At 41.7% G+C, this 26,821-nt stretch overlaps 3 protein-coding genes and 1 long non-coding RNA gene across 6 annotated transcripts; 1 reads left to right on the top strand and 3 right to left on the bottom strand.

Moving 5' to 3' along the window:
- Positions 1 to 533: 533 nt before the first annotated feature.
- Positions 534 to 14,836, bottom strand: ifrd2 (interferon-related developmental regulator 2). 2 transcript variants are annotated; one of them, XM_034589769.1, is made up of 13 exons: positions 14,310 to 14,836; positions 13,323 to 13,379; positions 8,558 to 8,674; positions 8,343 to 8,427; positions 7,776 to 7,900; positions 7,449 to 7,606; positions 6,718 to 6,771; positions 5,790 to 5,968; positions 5,006 to 5,114; positions 4,597 to 4,731; positions 4,373 to 4,501; positions 2,763 to 2,855; positions 534 to 1,398 (listed from the first exon to the last, which is right to left on the bottom strand). In XM_034589769.1, exons 1-13 carry the CDS (start codon positions 14,350 to 14,352, stop codon positions 1,318 to 1,320), a joined length of 1,365 nt encoding a protein of 454 aa, XP_034445660.1. In that variant the 5' UTR covers positions 14,353 to 14,836; the 3' UTR covers positions 534 to 1,317. The 2 variants fall into 2 exon arrangements, with proteins under 2 accessions (XP_034445660.1, XP_034445661.1); XM_034589770.1 differs by lacking the exon at positions 13,323 to 13,379.
- amt (aminomethyltransferase) lies at positions 9,558 to 26,821 on the bottom strand. 2 transcript variants are annotated; one of them, XM_034589772.1, is made up of 10 exons: positions 26,568 to 26,821; positions 24,005 to 24,172; positions 23,455 to 23,535; positions 23,229 to 23,360; positions 22,940 to 23,018; positions 22,539 to 22,684; positions 22,107 to 22,287; positions 21,566 to 21,721; positions 20,739 to 20,947; positions 9,558 to 9,582 (listed from the first exon to the last, which is right to left on the bottom strand). In XM_034589772.1, the coding sequence occupies exons 1-9, from the start codon at positions 26,694 to 26,696 to the stop codon at positions 20,772 to 20,774; spliced, it is 1,248 nt and encodes a 415-aa protein (XP_034445663.1). In that variant the 5' UTR covers positions 26,697 to 26,821; the 3' UTR covers positions 9,558 to 9,582; positions 20,739 to 20,771. The 2 variants fall into 2 exon arrangements, with proteins under 2 accessions (XP_034445663.1, XP_034445662.1); XM_034589771.1 differs by lacking the exon at positions 9,558 to 9,582 and having other exon boundaries at positions 20,616 to 20,947.
- LOC117764189 (nuclear factor 7, brain-like) lies at positions 15,097 to 16,479 on the bottom strand. Its single transcript, XM_034589768.1, has one exon. The coding sequence runs from the start codon at positions 16,477 to 16,479 to the stop codon at positions 15,097 to 15,099; it is 1,383 nt and encodes a 460-aa protein (XP_034445659.1).
- LOC117764195 lies at positions 19,617 to 20,209 on the top strand. The gene is made up of 2 exons (XR_004614341.1): positions 19,617 to 19,847; positions 19,941 to 20,209. It is a non-coding gene; the product is annotated as an uncharacterized LOC117764195 (long non-coding RNA).

Raw genomic sequence — 26,821 nt, 5'->3', positions numbered from 1 at the left:
TCATTTCAATTTAAACATTATAATGGATGATTTGTGGATGCTAACCTGACCACTGCTAAAAACAGCAACTCCACCAAACTCTTCTGATCAGCAGCTCCGGTTATAGTGGCCTGTATGTAAATGGGTTCACTGCCCATCAAGAGGGAAAATCATTCAAATGCATCCAATGATTCAAGTAGACATCTCCTCATGAGCCCCTATGTACAGTATATGTGCATTACATACACATGGATAGATTGTATGACCCTCCAAACCTGCATTAAAATACAATGAAAACAAAAATAGAATATTCTTCCCATAATTGTGTCTGTAAACAGTTCTTAAAAATCACACAGTTCCTTTAATAAATTAGAAAGTAAAATACCATTATCCACCAAAAATGGTTAAAATGTATTTTTCCTCTCAAAAATATGAATTAAAAAGATGACAATATTAGCCCATTGATTCACTTTTTTAATTAGGCATCTCTTCCTTTTTTTTTTACCCAATGATCTTAATTAAAATAAAACTCACACCACACACTTTTTCTTCTGAGTTGCACTGTTTCTAACGTCAGTTTCTGGTTTGGCAGCTGAAGTAGTGACTGAGTGTAAAAGAGGAGAGAGGACGAATTTGGGTGTTAGCGAGGAATAATTTAGCCCATCGAAGAAAAATATTTTTGTCAGAATATTTCCATGGCTCTTTTTGGTTTTTAATTAACTATAGAAGTTCAAACGCAAAAATTCAACCAGGACTCGTTACGTCCAGGAAAAGGCAGCAGAAATGAGGATTAAAAAAAGATTTGACTGACGAGCCAAACCCCAGGGCAGCAGCAAGAGCTGAGCATCAAAAACAATACTCATCAGCACCAAGGAGGCTTTTCAGTGACTGTTCCAAAGATCTGAAATGTACCATAAAGCTTCAAAATGTCTGACTCTCACAGGGAGACAAAATACTTCACTTTCCCTGTCTTCATTGTTAAAAGACATTTCTGAGGATCCCAGTAAATGTGTTCACAGAACATTTAGTCTTCTGTGAAGTCGAGATGTTTTTATCCTGCTTGAAATGAGTTTAATTATTGATGCAACATCAGGACTGTTACGTAGAAAATACTGTAAACTGTAAAGCCACTCCTCATCAAAAGAAGATTAAATGGTGGCCATCTTGAATCAGTAGAGTTAAGTTGCAGGTGAAAAGCACATGTGGAAAAAGCCCTGTCCAGGGATTGCTGAGTGTGTCTGACAGCTGAAACGTCGAAGGCATCATTTTGTATCCGTCTCAGTACAGCCCGGAAATTTCCTCGCTTACTCGTCCCTTCGCTCCGTCCTCGTCCGTCTCTCACATGACGTCAGCCCGTTTGTCCCTGACTTTGCTCCTCTGTTTTGTCCTGGCCTTGAAGGCAGCGGAGTTGAAAAGATGCTGTTGAAGAATAAGAGAAAAGACATGAGTATCACATTTCTATTCTTCTCAGGTTATAGTCACACAACTACCTAACCCTTTTAGCCAACCTGATTTTCCCTGTTTCAATAGTGTATTATCTAAAGCTGAAATACATTGTCATAGCGTTTGTTGAGTTGATGCACTCTTTTCGGTTATCATAGAGTACATATGGATTTGTGTTGCTGGCTCTGGTTAACATGTGGCTCTCTGCTGAGGAGTGTTTTGTTGTGGCACTTCTGCATCCCACTCTGACAACGAGGATCTGGACACAAATCTCCTACAGTATTGTCACACTTTAATGCTCAGAGCATGGTGCACAGGACAAAGGTTGGTTTGTAATTTGCACCCCCAGCTGTTCTTTCTCTTTATACATTTGGCTCCTTCCTCTCCCTCTGGTTGAGGTTGTTTCTAAGCCATGAGCTCCTCATCAAAATGAGGAAGAAGAGGCAGCATTGTAGCAAGGCTCACATAGACTGTCTGGTGATGCTCGCTGTCAAACACCAGCAGCTGCAGAGTTAAGAACCGGGTGCGAAAACCTGGAGGTCAGGCTGCACCAGTACTCTTACTGGTGCAGCCTGACCTCCAGGTTTTTTCGCTCGAACAGAGAGACCAGCAGAGAGGCTCTAAAAGAGGCAAACACAGCACTTGGACAAAAGCTCATATTGACTGCCTGACTTTGCTGGTTCTAAAATAAAACAAGCTCAAGAGCTGTGCGTGGTTCGGCAGAGGACGCTGCCCCCAGGTAGATGGATGAGGAAGAAGAAGGTGGATGAGGAGACCACGCGCACTGACTGTGAACTCTTGAAGGAGAAAAGGGAGAGTCAGCCCAAGAAGAGAGAATGGGGCGGAGGTCTGTCTTGAGTCCCATCAACCCCCCCCCCAAAAAAACAAACCCCCCACCCTCCTCGTGCATGTTATATAATGCACATTTTTCCTATCATTCAATAAATCTAATTGTGCATTACATCTGCCTGTGTGTGTGCCTAAATATAGATACAGGATTCATGGCTCTGATCAATTACTACAGCATTACAGTATTAATATGCTGTTTACATGCCAGTGTCTTATTCAGACTATATATTTAATCAGATAAAATCTGAATATTAGTGTCCATGCAAACATTGTCTTTGTCATTCACTCAATAACTAACTTATTCATTCACTCATTACGAGTACCTCACCGACTCAGTCTGATGGGGGTACGTACAGATGTACATACGTATGGACAAACGTACAGACAACACAAACACTGGCTGGCACGGAGGCATAAAAATGTAATAATACATAAAGTTGGATTGTCCTAATGGGCAAGTTGAGATTCAACAACAAAATAGAGGCTGTTACCTTCTCAAATCTTGAGATCTTGTTGCCTTTGACAGCAGGGTCCAGGATGAGGGGGGCGCCAAGGCCAAAGATGTCTCTAAGTAGTGGGTTGAACTGCACCAAAAAAAAAAAAAAAACATAAACGCACATTACGAACATAATTTATGGACATAAACAAGGTTTCCTATTTAATGAGCCGTTATTGGTCAAATCTTTCAGTCAAAAAATCATTTGGCAAAAGAGCTACCAACAGCATGCTCACAATGCTCTCAAGCAAAACGGGTGTTTATTAAAATTGATATAAATATAATTTAAAAAATGAAAAGGCGAAAACACACTGTATAACCCTACACTAACACTAACCATAGCGCAATGTTGACGAAACAGAAATCTGAAAAATAATTACAAGGTTCCAGTAGACTTATAAAAATAACAGAGGTTAAGAACACAGTGAAACATGAGACTGGAATTACTGTGTGTATGCCTCCGCTAATTTGAAGAAATTCCCTAAATGCAGATATATAATAGACATAATGTTCAAGGGGCCAACAACTTGTTTTGTGAGGCCACCATGACCTTTGACTGCCCAAAATGTAATGAGTTAATGTTTTAAGGAATCTCTCAAGACTTGAAGTTAACACGTTCCAAGAGCATAAAAAGGATATCTGAGGTCGCAGTGGGCTTGACCTTTGACCTCCAAATTGTAATAAGGTCATCCTTGAGTCCAAGTGAATGTTTGTGCCAGATGTAATGAAATTCCCAATGGGTATTCCTGATATATCACATTGACAAGAAAGTGAAGTCACAGTGACCTTGACCTCGAAAAATGTCTAATCTGGTCTTTGAGTCTATGTGTAACGTTTGTAACAAATATGAAGAAATTCCCTCAGGGCCTTCTTGAGATATCGTGTTCACAAGAATGGGACATACACTCGAAAACATAATGCCTCCCGCCACTAGATGTCGCTGGTGAGGTGGTATAAAAAACATGCACATTTAAAAACACACCCAACCGAATACAAAAAGACACTGCAACTAACAAAACAGACGAAAACAGGTGTTTCCAGGGGACACAAAAGATGATGAACCCGGCTGGAGTGTGCTTGTTGTTGAATGCTTTCTGTATTTGGTTGTGTTGTTTGTATTTGCAACTCATGTGTGGACAAATCGATAGAGATGTTTTATGAATTTGCTTTAGTTTTTTTCTATTTTCATGTGTTTTCTTAAGTTGCAAAATGAAAAAACTGAACTCTTTTTCCTCTTTACACAAACACTGAAAACAGAAAACATCTTCCCCCTGAGGGGTGATGTGTGAATGATCTGTTATCCCTGAACTAAAACAGAAATTACATGTGGACAAAAAAGCCAAAACATCTAGAAATAAAATTAGGGTTTTGAAACATTCCTGTGACCTCAGGCTGTTGGCTCTGCAGTCACATTCTCTGCAGCCTTCCTGCTCAAAATTTTAGTGGTGTCCAATCCAGATGTGAAAGCAGAAGTGTGTCAAACTATCAATCAATGAAAATAACACAAAACATATGTAGCACAATAGCAATCACATGAAACAATCGACCAGATGCTAGAGACACAAAACAGGCAGACCCCTCTTTTACATCAGTGTGTTTCCTGACCTGTAGGTGGTGTCTGACTCCAGACTCCAGGATCTCTTTGAAGGCATCATAGATATGTTTCCTCATCCAGCCGTCGATGTAAATGCTCTCCACTCCAAACCTGATCTTCTCCTCTGTGAAGTCCTCGCTCTGCCCGAGAAGAAAAGGGGCATCACAAAATTAAAGCCAAACAAGTGACATCATTCATTAGTAACAAATATAATCTTTGCGTCTTTAAAACAAACCTCTATATAATGTAAAACCTCTCTGAAGATGGAGCGTTGTTTTCTCCTGTCGTTCTTGGCTCGGTGTTTGTTGCCGTCTGTTGCTAAACTCTTCAGAGATTCACACAGACTTTCACTGTCCTTCACCTCAAATTCCTACACACACACACACATATCAGTGAAAAACTGTGGTACAGTAATGTAACATTATATACAGTAATATAACACTAACAGAGATATTGTTAAACCATAAATATGTATGGGTGTCATGGGAAAAGAATTAGAACACTTTTAGCTTCAGCTTCACCAGATTAAGAGCTTCCCTTCTTGCCCTTTATTTAATAGACTGTGTATGTGTCCAACATTTAGTTTATGCAAACTTGCATTTGCGTGCCTGCTGCAACAGGTACAGAACTGTCTATATGTTTACCTCATCTATTTCTCGGCCCAGCTCCACCAGAAGGGCGATGGTCTCTCCCACTGCGATCCTGTAGTTGACGTCATTGCTCTGCAGACACGCCTGCAGTTTGGGGAGGTGACTGCGAGTAAGAAAATGGAGCGAGAGAATAACTGTTAGTTACAACATTGTTCGAAATGTCATGCCCATAAAGGTTAACAGAAATGAGTGGAAGTGAGACTGTAGTGAGAGTAAAAAACAAGAAGAGAGAAGAGGAGAGTTTCTCTCATTTCAAGTTCACATTCTGCTTGTACACAGCAGATGGTCATAAATACCAGAAATACTTAACTGCTAGTGTACTAAAGTTATCTTTTTCCAACAGGTGGACTCTGCTAATATTGACAGGAAATACCGCATACAAACAGGTGTTGAAACACATATTTAAATTTATTACCACAAACGCAACGAAAACTGAGGGGCTTTCTCGCTCTGTCTTGCCAAATTAGCATGTTCACCCGGGTGTCTTGTTTCGATCACTGCAGATCAGGGCAGGACCAGATTAAAGCCCATGTCTAGTGCAGAGTCATTTGACCCGGGAGTGAATGCCAGTCGCATCCATTCCCTGGGACAACAGCCAGGTGTTAGTGACTGTTTTGAACAGTAGAAAAGGGGCTTAAGTGATGCTAAACTGCTAATGTGAAATTAGTTTGCTGTTGCAACATTTTCTTGTGAATGAGACCACTTAAACAATTTTACACCTTTGGACATTAACTCAGATTAGAGCCGTCATTGTGAATACTGAGTTTGTTGCACTCACAGGTCGAGCAGCACCGTCAGTCTAGAAGCAGGACACAGGGTGACCAGCAGTGACCAGGCCTGCAGAGCAGCACCGTGAAGACCCGCACTCCCAGGTTTAGGAGTGGGCAGCGTCCCCTCTCTGTTGGGGTAGGAAGACATGAATATGCTCTCCAGGAGGGCCAGTGACTTGATCAAGTCCTGTTGAGGGTTCAGCAGCAATGTCGGGGGGGAGAGAAAAAAACATTTAATGAGGAATGAGAAAGAGAAACTAACTGCACAATGATTAATTCAGCTATTGTTGAGTTGACCCTCATTTGATAAGGTTTTGTCTAGAGGATTTTACAGGGTTTTTGTTGCTTAGACCAGGTGAAACGTTTGTGTTCTTCTTCCCTGAGAGCCAGATGAGCTGTACATCTCATCCAAAATGTCAACATTTTCACGACATGAACTGATGAAATACATTGTGATTTTCTGAAATACAGCTAAGGCAAAATGCATTATGGGAAATTAAGTTTGTTTGTTGGAGCTCTTAGCCTGCAAAAAATGTTTTTAAAGCAGTGTTTCAGACAATGGCTGACGACAAGGGGAGCGACACTGAAGCAGGTTACAGCAGCTTTTCATAAAAATAAAAAAAACAATGAAGAAGATTACGATATCATATGTTTTATTTAACCTCTATTGGCTTCAAAGGCTAAAAAAAAAACGTAAATGTGGGAAATTCTGTCTCCTCTTCTCTTCAGGAAGCCCTCAGGTTTTAAGTGGTGGTTTTCAAACAACGCTAGGTTTTAGAGCGCGTTTGTATTCAGTGCCTTAGGTCTTAATTTTCTTAATATTTTAGTTTGTACGTTAGGTGTAACATTAGTAGAGTGTTGCTCTTAAGAGCAACACTCAAACGATTCACGGAGACGCACATATTTCCCTGCAACACTTTAACACCATGTTCTCACCTCTCCGTCCTCAGCAGCAGACACATAGCAGCACATCCCCAGAGCTCTGGCACACTGCAAGGAAATTCAGTTAACCAAACATGTGATTCAACAGGGACAGACACAATGACGCTGCAATTCCTCTCTCAACTCCTTATACAGTGTAAGGCTAGCTAACATCCAGTCATTTAAGAAAGAACCTGTTCTACCTGTGCATATTAAGATCCACTTTGACAACCATAGTTACATTGTTCCTTCTGTGTTTGCAAACTCCACCATGAAACACGTAAGTGGCTTCTACTTCAGCTAAGCAACAATTAAGAAAATAAACTATGTATTTAAAGACACATTACTCTTTATTTTACGGGACAGTAAGACTATGATACGAGTTCCCATCCCAGAGTCAGTAATGGCTGTTGGTAATGTCACACTGTGGGAGTGGTCCTCAAAAGTCCCCTAAACACGGCCCTGTGCTTTTATGTTTTTTTGTTTGTTTCCAAAATGGACACAGTTGACACAAAACAGAAGTTGACCAAGGTGTTATGACGCATAAACTGTCATAACTGCAACCCTGACAGGCTGGTAAACTCTGAATTATGAAATTATTTAAAAAAAACTACAACCAAAGAAAATGTCATATACTTTCCTTTTCTGTTATTTTCTTTTTTCCCCCTAAAGGTTTCTAGAGATAGTAGCTAATCCCAAACCCTAAATCTGGTACAATATCAGAGAAGGTTCACGTCATTACTCACACTCTGGCGGGCTGCTATACTGGCACTGTTGTCAATCAGGATGGCAGTGAGGATGGGGCGAAGCATCTTGAAGCCCTCCTCTGCCTCGTCTCCACTCCCAAGCTGGATACAGAGCTGGGCAAATAGTGTGGCAGCCGCCGCCTGCTCCTCTCCACTGCCTGGACACACAGATAGAACAGGAGGGGAAATAATAGGGATTATTTATGGTCTCAATTACTGCATCTGAAGTTTAATGTAGTACGACCCCAAGAAACAGAAAGTCCCATACGAAATGATATGCTTTCTACTACAGTCAGGCAACCAGTTCTCTATCTTGCCATCTCTCACCTTTTTTAAGGCTTCTTTCCAGGCAGTCGCCAACAGTGAGGCGTCTCTCTGTCAGGAAGTCGTACAGTACTCTGGAAGAGAAGGCCTGTCGCAACGACTCGAGGGCGGCAAGCCGAGTCTTGGCACTGAGAGAGAGAGCAAAGTAAAGAGAGAAGGGGAAATATTCAGCAACATCACTTTCTGTAATGTCTGCCATTACAATATATTTTTTATAATGTATTTAATCTATCACTTTTTAAGCTTAAGCACAAAGTGCAAAGAGTAGAAATTAAAATGAGAATTTTGGAAAATGACAGCATATCTACAGCACTGTATGTTGATAAATGAATGTACAAGTATAATATTGTTATAAATAAATTAAATTAAAACTAGGTGTGGTTAACAGGATAGATATAGGATAGAATAGGTTACAATATGCCCCATTTAGGCGTAAATTCAATATAAATAAAGGAATTAGCAAGGTACACAAGGTTGCAATAACAATTTGCATTTATCTTCTCGCTTTTTCTTTCTTGACATTCCCTACTTTTATTGTTGAGAGTAAGTGGGTTAAAAGTAATGCCTCACCTTTTATCCATCAGGTTGTCTATACATTGTTTGAGTTTGTCTTCTGTCTCCTCCTGGGCGGTCTGCTCATCAACCTGCTCAGCCCCTGAGTTTGGCACAAATTAACAGTTGAAGAGGAAAATATCTAAGGTAGGCTGCACACAAGAAGTAACATGGTCACTGTCCAAGATAAATAATATTCTAACAGTGTGTAGTATCTGCATTTATGTACTAACCTGTGCCCTCTTCCACCACAGAAGTGGTTTCGCTGGCACTGCTGCAGTGGCTGAGAATATCAGACGTCAGCTCATCGTCACTGGCACCCGACTCCCCCTTCACCCCATTTTTAACACCTAGAGAGAAGAAGATGATGTTGAAAATGTGAGACAGAGGGAAGTATACAGGAGAAAGGAAAGATATTATATTTAGATGATGACAGACGGCATAACAAATCAATCTGGCATAGGGTCTCAGGTCACACACAAGCTCTGATTCTGGGGTTATGTCAAACGTGAGCAAGTCCTCCTCGTCCCTTGAGGTGCAAAAGGCATCCAGGTTCGGCCTGCATCTGGGCCTGTCCTGGGCTACGTGTTGGGCCTCTCCCTAGGTCACACCCATCTCTTTCAGCTTGGCCGTCACAGTTTTTTTATTGTTTTGGGCTGACCTTGTTTGCATCATCCAGATGGTGTCCATCTTAGACAGGCCTTTGGTATGCGGGCGGTTCTGGTCCAATCTGAGGACTTGTCCAACCCATTGTATGCACGGACGTCTTATCTCAAGCCCCCCCCACACACACACACTGCAAGTCTTCCTGTGAAGTTCATTATTTCAGATCTTTTTAGACCAGATCATATTTTCCTGAGGTATCAATTGTGGAAGGCATTGATCTTGTTCATGTCTCAAGGCTCCAGACTAACTTTTTACAGAACACAAACACAAATTAAACTTCAGTACTGTTCAGGTCCTAATAACTTGTGATGAGTGTTGGTCTTTATAGTTGAAGTGTAAAGTGAGTGCAGGTCAGCAGGAGTGTGGAGGGAGGACACTCAGAAAGAGACTCTGACACGGTACAAACAAACCGCTGCTCCTGCTCTGATCCTGAATCAGCGGCACTAATCGTTTTGTATTGGCGGTCCGTAGTGGAAACTCTGTATTCACACTTTTTGTTGACACTGTTGGACATTTTCCACCTCGTTCATCGCCTCTCATCTCTGCTTTTTTGTCTGTGTGCCAGTGTGTGTGTGAGTGTGTGTGTGTGTGTGTAAACTCCGGAGAGGAGATGAGATGAGGAAGCGACACGATAGAGACACACCAGCTAAATGTTTAGCACAGATTTTTGGTTGCACTCTGGAGCCCTGGTTATGTCAAAGGATCAAATGTGAATGAATCACCCGTAAATTATGATGTGAGAGAACACATAAACAAAGTCTTAATGCTCCACAGTCCTGCTGAAAAACACACGAGGTGATAGGGGATTTAAAATCAGCTGATCTCAATGTTGAGCATCTCTAACATCACAAGTATGGAGAGGACTAACTCTTTTCGAGCAGAACAAAATTATATGTTATATTTATATAATTTATAAAAGATATAACATAAAATTATATTTGAATGTTTTCTACATAGAAGCTGCAGTATTATATGGAAACAACAGCTGTTTCCTCCCATTATTGTCCAAAATGTTTCCCTGTCCTGTGTTGTCTTATTCTCATCAGGCTGCAATTGAGGGGAGTGGACAAAATCGCTTTATATTTGCACGTTCGCAACGACAAGATCCCTGTAATAAATGACACCACTACATAGCTTACAATCGTCACTTTTTGTCTGTAAGAACAAGAAGAGGATTTATGTCATCTCTGTGGTGATTTCTTTTTCTGAGACTTTTAACAAGTATGTTCATTCCTGCAATGTGAAATAAAAGTAAGTGAAATAAAAACACCAACAAGAAGCAGCCAAAACTAACCAGAGGTTGGCTGGTGGCCATTCCTGAGTAATGGCAGGTTTATGAAGCTGACTGTACGCCTCCTCTGCTCAGCTGTCTTTTTTTGTCAGTAACTGTACACCAGCAGAGTTCTTCTTCAACACACACAAACCCATGGGGATGAATTGCATACCCCAAACTGTCATTTGTGAACCTCAGCAAAAGCTTCACGCTGAGACTGATGAATTCAAATCTTATTCTAAGAAGCAGATCTATCCCCCTCCTGAGACACAAGACTGATTCTTACTAATGAGGTCTCTTTTAACATATGAATGTGTTATTTATGTGGAATAACTGAAGTTATGCAAAGTGACATTCAAACTAAAGACATGAGGTGTAAGCGCTTCACCCCCGCCACCCCTGAACAGGGTTAGAGGCCAGGCAGGCGAAGCTAAGCTAACCCTCAGGTTCCTGCTGGCTCAGTGCTTTCTACTGTTGGTGGGATTAGACCACTGTGTACAATCCAGAATGGTCAGTATGAGAGTGTGTGTGTTTGTTGATGCTCAGGTCAAACAGTACAGTTAGGGTAACTAAGAGGTCACTGCTATAGTTGCAGCAATGCAGCATGGGGGTTGTAGTTGTGTAACTTTTTCAACTTTCTCAATAAAAAATAAATAAATATGGGTGTTTCCGTCTGTGCTAAAAATAAATCCCTGGATACAGGAGTCTATTTGAGCTGAAAACGTGGAAACTGAGTAAAGTGGGATAAAGTTCAGCCATGACTCGAGTAGGGTGTTGACTCATTGTTATCCCATCTTCTATTGTCCTTTCTTCACACTGAAAATGAAGCATTCAGAGGAAAAGATATCTCCAGCAAAAGCAGTTCTGAGTTTCTGCTGTGGTTGACCAATTCACTTTTAAATACCAGAATCATTTGCTCTTCTATTCCTGCTAAATAGATGACAGTAGCAGCAACATTTGCTCATATAATGTTGGAGGATTGTTGCTGTAACTCTGCACTGCTTGTTGGCTGCTGCTTGTGAAGTTATTTACAGTTGAGCCGACTGTAGAATAGAATAAAAATAAACACTACTGTGCCTGTGTGTAAGTGCATGCAGTGCTGAGCTGGCAGTGCACATTTCAGCCTGCAGTCTCAAGTTGAAATCATAAAACTTGTTGTTTTGGGGAGGAAACATCTGGGAGTGGGAAAGGCTTTGGATTTGCCAAAGTCAAATTTTTTTAGGAACGAGTTATAAGATGAAAAGGAGCCCAATTAATATGGATATAACAATAATGTTAGATAATATTATAGATATCATGTGGTACAACCAAAAACATATTTAAATAATCTTTTGGCATCTTACATTGACACTATTTTGCAGAGTATTGGTGGACAACGACTGTACACCTAAACAAGCACAGGAAGTCAATTTTAAATCTGAGAAAAAACTATTCCACTAAATTCAGAGAAATTAATGAATGAAAAAGACATTTTCATTCACATGCCTGAGTGATAACATTCAACAAAATCTAGTTTTTCACTGAAAATAAACCTGAATGCAGCCCGACAGTATCTCTTTCTTATGTAATATTCTCAGTTCTTTGACAGAACAGCCTGCAGGCACTCACTCATAAAACCTACTGAACACAGCTGAGATAAAGCCTGTAGCAGCCGGTTATTTCCCAGCCAACATCCTTGAACTCCCAACCACTGCAAAGGTTACAATACACACACACACACACACACACACACACACACACACACACACACACACACACACACACACACACACACACACACACACACACACACACACACACACACACACACACACACACACACACACAAATTACACACCTTCCCATGCAAGCCTGCCCACATACAGCATAGTTATGTGGAACGTGGGCTTCATGCAACGGCTCACGTGTCATCTCCACTTTGCTACTTTAAGCTTAGATAGCAATCAGTCACAAAGCTCTGGCCGTCAGTCAGTCCATGAGCAAGAGGCTCCGCTGACAGACCCTGAACCAAGAGGGCGGGAGCCTATTTCAGTCCCCTGATCGTGTAGTACAAGTGTAAAGGGAGGACACATAACTTTCAATGACCTTAAATTAGTCTATGTTCTCTCCACAAGCATATTGCATGTTGGGATTAACCAAAGGATATTCCCCTGAAAGCTTCAGAATTAAGGCAAGGAAATCAAATTTGGCAAAACTGATCTCACTGCAACATTCTGCTGAACTTCACTAATGGCACATCAGATTATGTCAATTATGCTGTGCAGAATAACACAAAGTTGCTGATTTCAATAATTTAAAACGCACATTACCTGTAAAAAATATCAAAATAAACATTTAGGTGAAGCATAGTGGGAGCCACAAAGAAAAAAACAATGTAGTGATTTGAACTCAGCATAAATAATATCACACTAACAGGACATAACGTACACATATGCAGAAGTGAGAAGGAAAATAGTCCAGGAAGCAAAGACTTCCTGGAACCTCTCCTGGAAATTCAAATTCTCCTGTTCTCCTATGTGCAGATAACAGAAAAAGGTGTTGGACACCTGAAAAGATTTCAAACAACATGATGGCATGATGGGAGCACACACGTGGGATGATAAGGGAACACTAGTTGTTAGCAGCCACCTTATGAGTGGAAGGCTGGATGAATGAGAAAGCCAGATATAGATACATATCCTGTGATGGTAATTTTTTTCAAAGCAATCAATCTCAGCATGAAGGTGGGGCGTCCGTTAACTCATGGTGTTCAAGCAGCATGACATGCATAGGGAGGACACTCAGTAATGGAGTGATGTTGACACTGCGCAGTAAAACCACAAAGAGGCTGTGACACAGTCAGGCAGGCAGTCAGACTTTAAAGCAGCCTGAGCAGGTAATGTATGAGGGCAGAGTTAAAACTGCTCAGTGCAGCTGGAACACACACACAGCGGGCTATCAGGCGAGTGAGGGTCTGCTGGGGTTTCTGCATGCACTGCAGTGAGGTCCAAGGGCTGCTGGACACGCCCAAAGCTGGACCTGAAGCTGAGATCAGGGGCGTCAAGGGGCAGAAGAGTTACCTTTCACAGACGACTTAGTCGACAGCTGCAGCTGAAGAAGCTCCTGACGGAGAGAGCCTGGAGATGACGTACGAAAGGAGGGGAGGATGGATGAATGAAATAAAGGGGGTACAGGTTGGAGGGGGAAAGGAGGACGGATGGTGGGTGGTGGATGAATGGAGGGATGGGTAAAATGCAGGAGTGACCATAATAGAATACATCAGAAGAGAGCTCCACTTTTCCAGTGATGATATGTGGCATTGGAAAAGACTGAAGCACAATTGAGAAAAACTGCACAACAAGTTCAGTTGGTGATAATCAAACTAACAAATATAATGAATATATCTCATCACTCAAAAATGCACACTTCACAAACATGTGTGAGTGCATGTGTGTATCTGTGCGTGTGTGTGTTAGCACGTGTGAGCGTCCAGGACAACGTCACACATAAAACGTGAGGGTGCTGCAACGCCTCTTCCAGGCACATGCATGGTCCACACCACCGCTGTACATGGATAGAAAACCATGTGTGGCTGCGCCCTAAAGCAGCCACTTCCCTGCCTGTCAGCTGTCTGTCATGTAAATATACAGTTGGACCATGATGCACTTGTTGCACGTGACTGATCCTGTACGGCACTCATCACCCACCTTTTTTTATGTGGCACGAAATCGCTGCTAAAATTAGCACATCTTGGTTAACTTTAACCCTACCGGGGCAACTTTTAGCACGCCTGGCTCCAGGGGGTTAGCCGACACACTCAGTGGATCTTAACTTGCTCACCCACATGAAGTGAGCTCATGGGGGCTTTAAAATAAGTCACACTGCTGAGCTATGATAAGCCACATGGATGGAGAAAAGCTGCTGCTGTACACTTAAAAACAGTGTGGATATCGCGGTGTAAAACGTGTCCTCTCACTTGGATTAAATCATGTTCAGTCGTTATACTCCTGTTGTTTTGCATCCTACATCAGTGAGTTAGCACGGCGGCTCAGCTACATGCTACTCACCCGGTTTGCCGGAGCCACGTTTCCCCTTTTTACTCCGCGGCATTTCCAGCAGCGGCGCTTTGATCCACCACGTCACAACAGAGCTAGCTGGGTTTAGCTAGCTGAAGTTAGCTAGCCGCGCTGCCCACAGGTGGTTTGTAGGACGCAGCAAAGAGCTGGATAGTGTCCGTAAATCTTCTCCACAGCCGGGCTAGAGAAGCTCTTCCTCCACACTTGTGTTGACACTTTGGCTAACGACGACTAGCGTCCTTCACCAACCGCCACCACGCTCCGCAACTCTCCGCCCTCTTCGCACCGGGAAATCAAGAGTTGCCCTTAAGGCGAAATAAGTCACTCTCCTCCGCGGTTCTCTGGGTGTATTATCTGTGATTGTCCCCGGGTAATCTGTATCTAATGCCGGGCTGAGACAGAGCGCAGTTTCCACTGTGTTTGGGACGGAGTTCAGAGCACGCTGCTGTCACGAAGTCCACCATCTTCCTCAGGAACTACTGGCCACACCGGCAGCCCGGGTTGCCAGGTTGGTTTCGTCAGCATCCCCCGTTAGCGGTGATATTACTGAACCATGGACTCTAAACACAGATTGAGTGTAATGCTGACTGGAGTAAAAGGTCAATACGTCATAATAGTTAGGCCCGAGCACCGAACAGTAGGAGACAGTGTATTGAAATTGTAAAAATGAGTGAGAAGTAAAACGAGAAATAAACAAAGCTTTAGAATAACGAGTTTAACATTTAAATTCAGCAGATTTCTCTTGAAGAAATAAACATGATGAATAAAATCTTTATCTCTAACTGCTCTGATCCAGCGTCACAGAGACATTCACAGGTAACAGCTTCAAGTTATCTCCAGTGTTAAAGTATGGAAACATCTTCTGAGTGAAAGTGTGTGTGAAGGTGTGAAAGTGTTTGTTAGTATCAGGATCAGAGAACGACAGTCTTCCTCTGTTCCAGTCCAGTTTCACTCTGATCCTCTGGATCTTCTGCACAGAGAGAACATATGATGCTGATGGTGACCATGCTGAGTATTCACCTTCATTGAACACTATTTCCCATAATCCAGACTGTGTGCTTTCCTTCCTCTGGACAGACTCTGCTCTTATACCCAGTGTCCAGTAAGTACTGTCTCCAACCAGGACGTCCCAGCTGTGAGTCCCTGAGTTAAAACCCTCAGATCCCAGGACTGAGTTGTAATGATCAAACCTCTCTGGATTGTCAGGAAGCTTCTGTCTCTCTCCTTGTCTCAAACTGGTCAGATCTTCAGGCAGGACGAGTACTGGATGAGCAGAGTTTGGGTCCAGAACCACAGGACTGTAGGAGACCACGTCCTTCATCTTGTTCCAGATGTTGAAGCTCAGGTTGCCCAGATGTTTGGCCTTGTCTATCAGAGCTCCTGAGGCCAGCTGTGGATCATCCAGCAGGGGGCGCTGCTGGACTCGTTCCACTGCAGCCTTGTAGTTGAGCAGGAACGAGACGTCTTCAGCTCTCAGCTCGTCCTCTGTGGTTCTGATTGTGTCTGAAAGAGCTGTTATGTCTCTGCTCAGAGCCTCAATCTTCTCCTTCATCATCTGACTCTTCTGCTCCTCTTCCTCCCTCAGTGCAGCCATCCTGGCCTCCTCTTCCTCCTCCAGAAACTGATGAAGCTTTTTAAACTGCGCCTTGATCTGCGTCTCTGTGAGTCTGGCCTGGTCCTTAATGTGTTCTGCTGTTTGTTCAAACTCTACTTTAACACGTTCAAAACACTGTAACTTCTTCCTCAAGGGCTCCAGAGTTTCCTGAAGCTGCTTCTTGTGTTGTTGTGCAGCTTCATCGATGGGTCTGATTTTGTGCTCGGTGTGTTTTTCTGAATCTCTGCATATGACACACACTGGCTGATGATGGTCCAGACAGAAGAGTCTGAGTTTCTTTGAGTGCAGACTGCAGAGAGCATGTGAAGAGCTCTGATCTCTCTCCTGTAAGAAGGTCTCACACAGGTTCTTTAAAGCCAGGTTACAAGGTGGTTCACGCATTGAATTTCTTCTCTTACAAAGTGGACACTCTTTCACTTCTTTGTCTTTCCACCATTTCTTCACACAGTCTTTACAGAAGCTGTGGCTACATGACAGAATGACAGGATCTCTGAAGACATCATGGCAGACTGGACAGCTGAGATCCTCTTCTAATCTGGAAGCCATTGAGTCTCCAGGTGAAGCTGAAAACACACAGTCAGTCAGCCACAGCTCCACGAACTTCACTGAGGTTTACTTCCACTCTGAGTCCAGGTGTTTGTTAAACTCATGGTCAGTGTGTGGAGCGTCGGCAGGTTGTAGTTTGACTCTTCTCTCCTGTAGCTGGACTCACTCAGGACGTTTGGTCTAGTTTGGTTTAGTTTGGTTTGGAAGGTGAATGTGATCGTCTGGTTTTCAGCCTGCCTCTCTTCAGGGAGGAACAGATGCTGGTTTCTCTGGTGTGTCAGGACACGATTGTAAAAAGAAATTCAAGCCTTGGATTTGATAACTGGTCAAAAGTAATTTGGCAGCAACAAGCTCACACAGACAAGAGACTTGGTTGTAAAATAGCTGCTTGAATATGTTTTTGGTCTGATCAGTGTTCAAAATTCAGAGGTCGTTCTGCCAGAGAGTGAAAGTGAAAGTTAAATATTAACAAGAAGTGCAGGGGAGGGAGTCTGTGACGTAACTGCAGAGCTGAAGTCACATTAAAGAGACAGAAGCAAAGTGCAAACAAATGGAAACAATGTCAGAAAATGAAAAGAATGTTTTATAAATTCAAATCAGCTCAAGTTTTCTTATTAATTTGTGTGAGTGCAGTAAAAAGTATGACATCATCAAATGATTGTACACTTTGGTGTGATTATTATACCTTAAGTGTGACACCATTATAAGATGTGACTTTGGGCATTCAATACATTTGGCTATCAGAAACATATTTAATATAAATATTAAATAGTAACTTTAGTTTGCATTAAAGCTACCTCGGGGCACCAGCCTTCAAAGGAAGGGAAAAGAGCCATATGGTGGTGAGACCCTGACGAAGACTGTGATCGCTGAAATACTTCAGTTACACAATGCAAAGATTTCCATATGTCTCATTTTAAAATGCTGCTTTCCTCTCAACCATTATCCCTTTATTGAGATTTTTCTTTCCTTGGAGCGGCCTTTTATTTTTTTCTTTAACATGCTCAAATCGTTACCAAAGTTTGCAGAAAATTAGAAAGTGGTGAAAATGTTGTGAAATGCATTTATTCAAATGGGATAAACCCCTTGAGTTGCACCAACTGGTTTTCAAGAGGTTGGTTGCTTTCATGACAAATGTGGGAACATTGTTGACGGCTTGTCTTGTGTTTTCTGCTGCTTATATTGATTCCTGTGGTATTCTTGTCATTTAATGTTGCTATTTAAATGAATGAGTGATACGTGATAGCGTGATGCTAACTCTAACTACAGTATTTAAGGCAAAGTCAAAAAGACAACAGCTGTCACTGCCAATCAAATTCAGATTCAAATTCAAATGGAAGCATCTGGTTGCCATGGTGACTGATGAGGGAAGTTTTGCCTCTCTCTCTCTCTCTCTCTCTCTCTCTCTTTCTCTCAAACCAGCCATCTCTCTGTGTGTCTCTCTCTCTGTGCCAATTATTTTATATTGAATGTCTGTAAATAGATCAATTTCACCTAAATCTTAAACACTATTTCATGTCACCTGCAGACAACCGTTTTTTGGCGCCAAGATCCAGACGAGAGCAGAATATTCTTGCGAGAACAAATCCTCGACAACTACTATTCGACAAGAAGTCAACAACCAACCGAACAGACGAGAGGAAACTGTGAATCCACTCTTTGAACTCGAGTTTCTTCCGTGCTTAATCAAGAAGAAGTTCTTGTCTCAGTTGTGAAATATGCAACAACAAGACACTGTGAAGAGCCTCAAAGCCGAACTCATCCGAGCCATGGATGAGATAAAGGCTCTCAAAGATGGAACCTCGTCTCTGAAGGAGCAGGTGGAGCAGCTGCAGGAGCAGCTGAGAGAAAAGGATGGTCTCGTGAAAAAAAAAAACAGGAAACGACGTAATCGCTTCAGAGCCTACATGGACTGCCTGGTCGAGCTCACTGAGTGTCAGGCCAAGTGTGGGAGACTGGAGGCAAGTCTGCACCAGGAGCCACCTCAGCCAGAGACGAGCTGGAGCAGAGAGGTGGAGGTGGAGAAGGAGAACCAGGTTCTGAAGGAGGAGGTCGACCTGCTGAAGGTCGGACAGAGGAGGCAGGAGGTGAAGCTGCAGCAGACTCGATCTGAGAGACTGAGCTGCAGAGAGGTGGAGGCAGAGACGAGCTGGAGTAGAGAGGAGGAGGTGGACAAGGAGAACCAGGCTCTGAAGGAGCCGGTCAACCTGCTGAAGGTCAGACAGAGGAGGCTGGAGGTGAAGCTGCAGCAGACTCAATCTTTAAAAAGTTCAGTGAGAGAGAGAACGAGCTGAAGTTTGTTGAGAGGATGTGGAGGAGAGAGGAGCAGCAGCTGGGGACAGTGAAGGTCTAGAACAAAGACAAACTCCTGAACCAGCAGACAATCATTGTACAAAGAAGAGAGGGATGTGTAGATAAAAGTTTGTCCAAAATATTATAATGATGTAAATATTGTAAATATGTTTAATTTTGTAAATAAATATAACAAGTAAGGTAACATCTACCTGTGTATGTCTTTCTGAATATAGATACAGGATTCATGGCTCTGATCAATTAACACAGTGTTGGAGTTAAACACATCGGTGTGAATGGTTTAGTGTGCTACTGTTCACAACAACACAGCAACACAAGACAAACAATGTTTCTTACATTTTTACTATTGGTTTTATTTATATATTAATTATGACAATAATACAATAATAATAACAATAAATGACCTCGTCATCAGTTAGTTTTCATATTTATTTTAACTGTTTGCTGATGATAAATGTAAGAACACGACATTAGGCAACCATCTGTTTTGAAAATCTTGAAGATTTCATTTTTTATTATTTATTTTTTTCAGGCAAATGAATTGGCTTTTTGAGGGCTTTAATTAAATATGTTTTAGCAAATTCAAAAATAAATTTTAGAGTATATTTACAACTGTATGTCCACACTTATTTTTGAATCCTTGATATTACAAATCAGAATTCAGCATTTCAGTAGTTAGAATTTTGACCCAAGAGGGAATTATGAAACCAAATACTTTTTTTTAAAAGAGACATAATTCAAACCTTTTTTTAACCAAAAGTTTTCCGTAGTCACATCAAGACAATTTCATCAAACATTTAATAATTTTCCTATTATTTGATGATTTCAAGAATGTTTTTATACACAAAAAAAAGACATAAGAATAAAAACTGTGGGTCACAATGCAGAGAAAATTGCCTTTATTGAGGAAAAGATATTTTAAAATGTTGATATTAAAATCCACACTCATACATACATTGCACTTTCAAGCAGTAGTATTATTTCTATCTTTAGTTATCATTATTTTAATAAAATATGACAAAGTGATCCACAAAAAGTCAAAAGTCAATGTCCTAGTTTAATAAAGAAATTACATTCTATCAGTAGTCAGAGATAAGACAGTTAACATCTTTAAACTAAGTTAGACTATCATTGTACCACACCTGGAGTAAACCTAGAGTTTATATGAGGAGATCTGGTGATTGTTCAAATCAACAGAGAAAACCACAACTCCCTAAAACAAGATCATTGTGAGAAAATCTGGTCATTAACACAAAAAGCCAACTGGACAAACTGGACTAACATGTTTGTGTTGATTAGCACATTCTCAGGGGGGGGATTTAAGAGTTGACAGGATTACAAGCTGGCTCCGTTTTGCCCCTTTAATCAAACTAACAGTAATGTCAATAGAAATCTGGCCTACTTACATTTTAAACACCTTAAAAAAAAGAAAAATGCTGATTTAATGTATAAAAAAAACGTTTTGATTTTCTTTTTCTTTTGGTCCAGCATTGACAGATACAAATTGCTTCATAATTCATTAGAAAAACCTATATTCTACAACAAAAGGTTGTATTAATACTTGGTGTTGAACTTGGTATATGAAGCACTTTTACAGAGCATCTGTTCACATGTACACTGTGGTCATACATTCATTCTCAGACTAATTTATTCCACGCATCTCATGTATAAACTGTTCACAGCTCACTACCCAACCATCAGCAAGTGAAACCATGTTAGTGTACACTGTGTTTCTTCAAAAAGCACATGTAGAATACTGACTGACTGTATGTAGAGTGACAGTCTCATTAGACCAGTACACACATACACAAACACTGTATTTCATTACAGTTTGAGAATCAACTTTTTCCAGTCTTCCATTGGTGCTGCATTTCTGGAGGTAATCAGAAGGGGGCAGCATTTCTTAACAAGGGACAGAGTGGAGTAATGCTCCAGTGTGTGTCTATGTGTGTGTGTGTCTGTCTATGTACATGTTCCTCCTATCCTGAGTAGTAGTTAGTGGGGACAAATGGCATCTTGCTGACGGTGGCCGGCACTGCTTTCTTCCTGACCTCGACCTGGATGTTTGTTCCGTTCTTAGCGAATGCAGCATCCACGTAACCCATGGCAACGTTCTTTTTCAGGCAGGGAGAGGGGCAGCCACTGGTCACCTCACCTAAATAAAACAGTGAATGACAGGTCTTTAAATCTCTTAGAGAATACAGAATACACCATTTTAGAAGAAGTTTTAAGTTGGTCCTATTTTGCATTGGGAATTTGCTTGTCTACTTTGTACTTTACTTGGACATTAGATTCATTCATTCAGTCAATAAATTCTGGCTTGAAATCATCAGGATTTCTTTCAGTGCATCACAGAGGTTCACGCATTTAAAAAACAACGTGACAACATGAAAATAAATAAAACTACATTTATATTTATCACATTCACACACACACACACATATATATATACATATATATATTATATTATATATTACATAATGTATGATGACAAACAAGACTAAGCAGTTACAATCCATTAGGCGACAATGTGTAAGATTTGAAAATGTCTGACTGTAGCAACCCCACAGGATCATAGAAGACACTTTATGAAAAAACTCAGCACATTTTGGCCTTAAAAAAAACAACTTATTTCCATAAGTGGTGGAACTTTGGCAAGTGCATTTACTTTGGTGTAAGTTCTAAATAATAAAAGTTGAATTTATTGTTTTAAGATTCTATAAAATTCTCAATTCTCTTATCTCACAGCTCTCGACAAACGGCCACTCCTCACCTATGACCTTCCCGTCAGGGCTGAGGATGGGTGTGTGCTGCCTGACAGGCGGGCCGGTGGACACCAGACCGACTCTCTTCCTGGCCGTCTTGGCTTTGATCTGGGGTACGATGATGTCAGCACCAGGGAAATCCTTCGTCTGTCGTCGACGTTTTCCTGCGGGAGAGAAGACAGGTTTGCCAAAAATGCTCTTAGATTTCAATGAAAATGGTCTGAACTTTGCTTCATCAATTTTCACTGGGATTGTTTCATTTCTCTATAAAGAAACTTTGCCTACAATCCCATTACAACTTCTTACAGGGGGCTTGAACACAACAACATGAATGGGGACTGATTTACATCTTAACATAGCAGCATTGACATTCTAAAATACATATTTAAATTACCAAATTACAGACAGAAACAATAGTTTCAACCCTTCCAGGTCTTTGGATATATTCATATGTATTTATACAAATTCCAGAGACAACTGTGTACTTAAAATATGACTTTTATGTTTTGCATGGATACAAATGTTAAGTAATTAACACTTGAACCTCACCTATGGTCCAGACCAGGGTGGCCTCCACAGGTGTGGTAGTCTCATCGATGTCGTTGCCATAGAGACAAAGCCCGGCTTCAAGCCTCAAACTGTCCCTGGCGCCCAGACCAGCCAGCTTCACCTCGCTGTTCACCAGCAGCTTCTCCGTCAGCTCCACCACTCTGGACTGAGGGACGGAGATCTGACAGACACACCCACACACACACAAGGAAGCTTTAATGGCTGTTATGAACTGGAAACAACAAATTTTAACTTTAGAAGTGTTTGCTGAGAGATTAGTGAGATGAGTACTTGGAATGTTTAACAGTGTTACTAAGGGACATGGCACCATGTTAACCAAGTTGCCCAACAACAAACAGGAATACAGTTTTGATTGACAATTGTGTCCATGGTCAAAATCTGCTGTGAAAGAAAAGTTTGACAGAAGCTCACCTCCACTCCGTCCTCTCCAGTGTATCCACAGCGAGTGACCCTGCAGCCAGGAACACCAAACACAGTGGCCAGGGCGGAGGTCATGAAGGTGAGTTTACTGAGGTCCTCCTTCAGCCCCTCCTGCAGCACCCGAGACATGGACGGGCCTGAAAACATACAGCTTATTATTAATCCACATAACCTGAGACATGGAGGGCGGAGGAGGACACACACACAGAGGAGGTCAAACAGTAACACTGATAAAGGATTCATAGAGGAAGGAGGGAAATAAAACTACAAGAATACGTGAAAAAAAAAGTGAAACAGAAACATCAGGCAACGGAGATATACCAACAAGGACAGACAGAACATTAGAGACAAGGGTGGACGTAAGGAAGGAAGGATGGAAGTAAGGATTTTACCCTGCACAGCAATCAGTGCCTCATCAAGAAACTCCAGATCCACATCAAGACCCGCAGCTTTGAACTCTGCCAGTCTGGTCTACAGGCAAAAACACACACACACACACACACACACACACACACACACACACACACACACACACACACACACACACACACACACACACACACACACACACACACACACACACACACACACACACACACACACACACACACACACAGAGTTACTATCAGTCTCCCTGACTCCAGACCTGTCACTCTACATACAGTGTTTGTCTGCATTTACCTTCATATGAGCTGAGTCCTTGTCGGCACAGCCAGCGTTGGAGACGACGTAGAGGTAGCCCAGGTCTGTCCTTGTCACTATGAGGTCATCAATGATCCCCCCTTTCTCAGTGGTGAGGAGGGACAACGTCCCCTTGGGGGTGAGGGAGGAGAGAAGAAGACATCACCAAGTGGACAAGCAATAGTGAGTTGACGCAGGTTCTCAGAGACACACCCCTTCATCTCACCTGGTTGTCCTTAAGTTCTGCAACATCTGCAACCACCAGAGACTCCATGAACTTCACTCTGTCTTTGCCATGGACTTTGGTCTGACAGGGGAAAACAAAGGGACATGATTAAATATAGAAATAGGAATAGTTTTATGTAGTCATGAACTGTCATCTGACTGATTACCATGTTATACTATGATAACACATGTCCCATATGTGATATGAAAGCTTACACGTGTATACACATGTTTAGAATATAAACTGTATAAAAAGATGGCCTGTTCCCCAAAGGTGAAGCCAAGGAGTCAAAGAGTCTCGATTGCTCCCTGTTGGCTAGATGCAGAGTGGGTCTTGGATCCTGCCTCCTCCATGTTAGTGGACATGACATTGACATTGCTACATCAAAATGATGTTGTTGGAACAAGATGGCAGCTTTTGTATATGGGATATATTAACTTCATTTGTGGATAGTGGGAGGAAGTGGAGAGGCTTCGTCCATCTTTATGTACAGTCTATGGTTCAGAGGTGCATGTGTCTGTCTGCCTGTGTCAGTTTACACTTGTCCCACCTGCAGCATGTGGCTGACGTCGAAGATGGAGCAGTGCTCTCTGGTGTGCATGTGTGAGGCGATGTGGCTGTCTTTGTACTGGACAGGCATACTCCAGCCTGCAAACTCCACCATCTTCCCCCCATGTTCTCTGTGGAAGTCAAACAGCTGAGTCTTCTTCCAGGTCGCCTGGGGGAAACACAACACTGTGATGAGTGTACAAAATAACAGAGACATTCAAGTTCCAGAGTTTTAATACAGTAAAAGAATTACCTCCGCCAAGTTTATATTGTCGCCGCTGTCTGTTTGTTTGTCAGCAGGATCACATAAAAACTACTGAACAGATTTCCATATAACTTGGTGGATATGCTTATAAAGAACCCATTTCATTATTTAGGAATAGTGATCATCAGTTTTGTAGGGAATAATTCAGGTATCCTGGTGAAAAATCAGGCACATTAGGGAACTGATATCTATGACTGTTAGCAATTTTGTGCAACTTGATTGAAGTTGCTAATTTGATGCTAGCCATTCTAGTTTTAATGCTTATAAGAAATAAACATTTGCAAATATGTATCTTAAAGGTGTTGATTATTTTGTTTAAATCTATACAATGATATAATACTTAAAATGTGTAATTTTAAAATCGGATTTTTGCAATTTCATATTAGTGCATAACTGTTTCAATGTATATATTTTGTTTACACTGTACAAATTTATACGTTTAATATTTCCTTGTCTTTATTTTCTACTTATTAACACCTTAACTGGTTCTGTATTTCACTCTTATGTAACACAGTAAATTAGATATGATAAACTATCTTATCATATCTAATTGATATATTGGTGTATCTGAATGTTATAACAAGTCAACTCCTATAATTGAAAAAAATTACTTAGAAAAGTTTGTTTCCTTAATTGCAAACAATATACCAATTTGTATATTTATGTATTATTAAAATGTTCTCTGTTGTGAGGAACAGTGAAGGTCTTATCTCTGCCCTGGAAGTACAGAGGGAAGGAGGGAAACCAGATGTCCTCCCTGATCAGGTCTCTTTCAGTCCCACTGATAAAACTCAGCTCAGCAGTTTATAGCCTGATCAAACAGTCAAATGTCAGGTCAGTCAGTTTCCACACTCATCATGTTCTGTTCTTCACACCCCAACGTCTGACCTTTGAACCAGCCAGTGAAAGGTGGGGGGGCTTATCAGCGCAGCACAAGCAGCAGTGCATTATGGGATATAGTGTGTCGGCATTCTACATCTATCTAGACTCAACTGCATTTGGACCAGACTGCTCAAGTCCAAAGTCGGCTGTCAGACACACACACTCACACACACACAAATTTCAACAATCCACATCGGCACTTTTACATTGTGCAACATTCAGAGATAAATCTCAGCTGATGAATTAGGTTCGACTGATAATATTTCCACATCCATGAACAATATCTTAACAGCTTGATAAACTACAGAAATCCTACATTTTGACTCATTATACACCCCCCTGCTGTGTATTTCATTGATAACCTAATCTGTGAATGAATGAATGAATAGATCTCACTACAGACTGAGATAACAGCACGTTGAATAAGCAGCAGCTCAGACGGGGCTGGCAGTGCTGTAGAGTCAGTGACTCGTGGTTGTAATAAAATCATGGTGTGCAGCTCAGTGAAGTGAAGCAGGCAGACGGCGGGAGGAGGGTCTGCTGGGACAGATGTACATTATATCTGCATGAGCTGCTGCGACACACTCCGGCCACACAGTCCTATTACTGGAATGTAAAACAAATCCAAAAAAGAGGAAGTCAGATTATTATTGTTACATTGTTCCTAAAGTTGAAAGTGGAACATAGCTCCTCCAACACTTTCTCCACTTATATCCTAAATAGCTTTACAGTTTTACAAGTAAAGCTTTGAATAGGAGCCAGGGACAAACTTATTAATGAGGTCAATATCACACATGATGGTGCAAACTTTAACTAAAAAAGAATATTATGAGAGAATTAGATAAATATCTTTTGAGAAGGTGTATATATGCATATGAACTCACCTCAGGTCTACGGCTGTCACGATATCAGAAATGATTGCGCTGATATTATTGAGACCCTTTTATACCACGGATATTATGATAATATAATTGCACAATAATGCAAGTGCACCATTTCGAAGCGCAAGTAACTTTTCATTCGAAAGAATATTCAGTCTGACATTGGAATTAGGATTCAAAACAATAAATAAAACGGTTATAATATAACCAGACAGAAACAAAACATTCAGTAAAATCGACTCTGTTGACAAAAAATAAATATGAAACATTTGCCACAGGGTGTATGTCCGCAGCTCTGTACACTGGGTGCAATGGTTAGATGAGCTGTAGGTTTGCATTTGGGCCACTTTTACTTTCAGATCAGGATGATCATGATATCATGACAGGACACGTATGGGTGAGGCTGTAGTTCACCACAAAGCAAAGCTCATCTGTTCAGATCCTCCAGTCAGGAACCTGTGGTTGAACTGGCTACAGTCTGTCTTCAGTACTTAGCAGAACCAGTAGCGGTGAAAGTAACGTTTCACTCCTCTCACCTCTGCACTGGACGCCGGTCTCTGCTGCTGCCTCCTCCCCGCACATCCAAGCCCGGCGACCCGCAGCAAATCGTCCCGTGAAACCCGCAACGCGAGCCCCGAGCCCCCGACCAGCCCCCGAGCCCACATGATGCCGCCTGAGTCCCCGCTGAAGAGTCCCACTCACACCCGGTGCTCCTCAAACTGCAACACTTCCGCTGTGCGACTCAACTCTGAGGACTAAACACTGAGGATCCCCTCCTGACCAAAACACG

Source organism: Hippoglossus hippoglossus, chromosome 7, assembly GCF_009819705.1.
Source record: "Hippoglossus hippoglossus isolate fHipHip1 chromosome 7, fHipHip1.pri, whole genome shotgun sequence".
Lineage (NCBI taxonomy): Eukaryota > Metazoa > Chordata > Actinopteri > Pleuronectiformes > Pleuronectidae > Hippoglossus > Hippoglossus hippoglossus.
Note: the sequence above shows the minus strand (reverse complement) of the source record. Positions and strands in the feature narration are given on the sequence as shown.

Bases quoted from the DNA above. Each gene is read 5' to 3' on its own strand.
- amt (XM_034589772.1), bottom strand. From the start codon at position 26,696: ATGTGGGCTCGGGGGCTGGTCGGGGGCTCGGGGCTCGCGTTGCGGGTT. The intron at 23,019-23,228 runs GTAAATGCAGAC...TTTTGCCTGTAG, and splicing joins AGGACTCAGCTCATATGAAG to ACCAGACTGGCAGAGTTCAA. The intron at 21,722-22,106 runs GTGAGGTTCAAG...TCTCTCCCGCAG, and splicing joins CACCCTGGTCTGGACCATAG to GAAAACGTCGACGACAGACG.
- ifrd2 (XM_034589769.1), bottom strand. From the start codon at position 14,352: ATGCCGCGGAGTAAAAAGGGGAAACGTGGCTCCGGCAAACCGG. The intron at 8,675-13,322 runs GTAACTCTTCTG...TCTTCTCTCTAG, and splicing joins GACTAAGTCGTCTGTGAAAG to GTGTTAAAAATGGGGTGAAG. The intron at 8,428-8,557 runs GTTAGTACATAA...TGCCAAACTCAG, and splicing joins TGTGGTGGAAGAGGGCACAG to GGGCTGAGCAGGTTGATGAG.
- LOC117764189 (XM_034589768.1), bottom strand. From the start codon at position 16,479: ATGGCTTCCAGATTAGAAGAGGATCTCAGCTGTCCAGTCTGCCATGAT.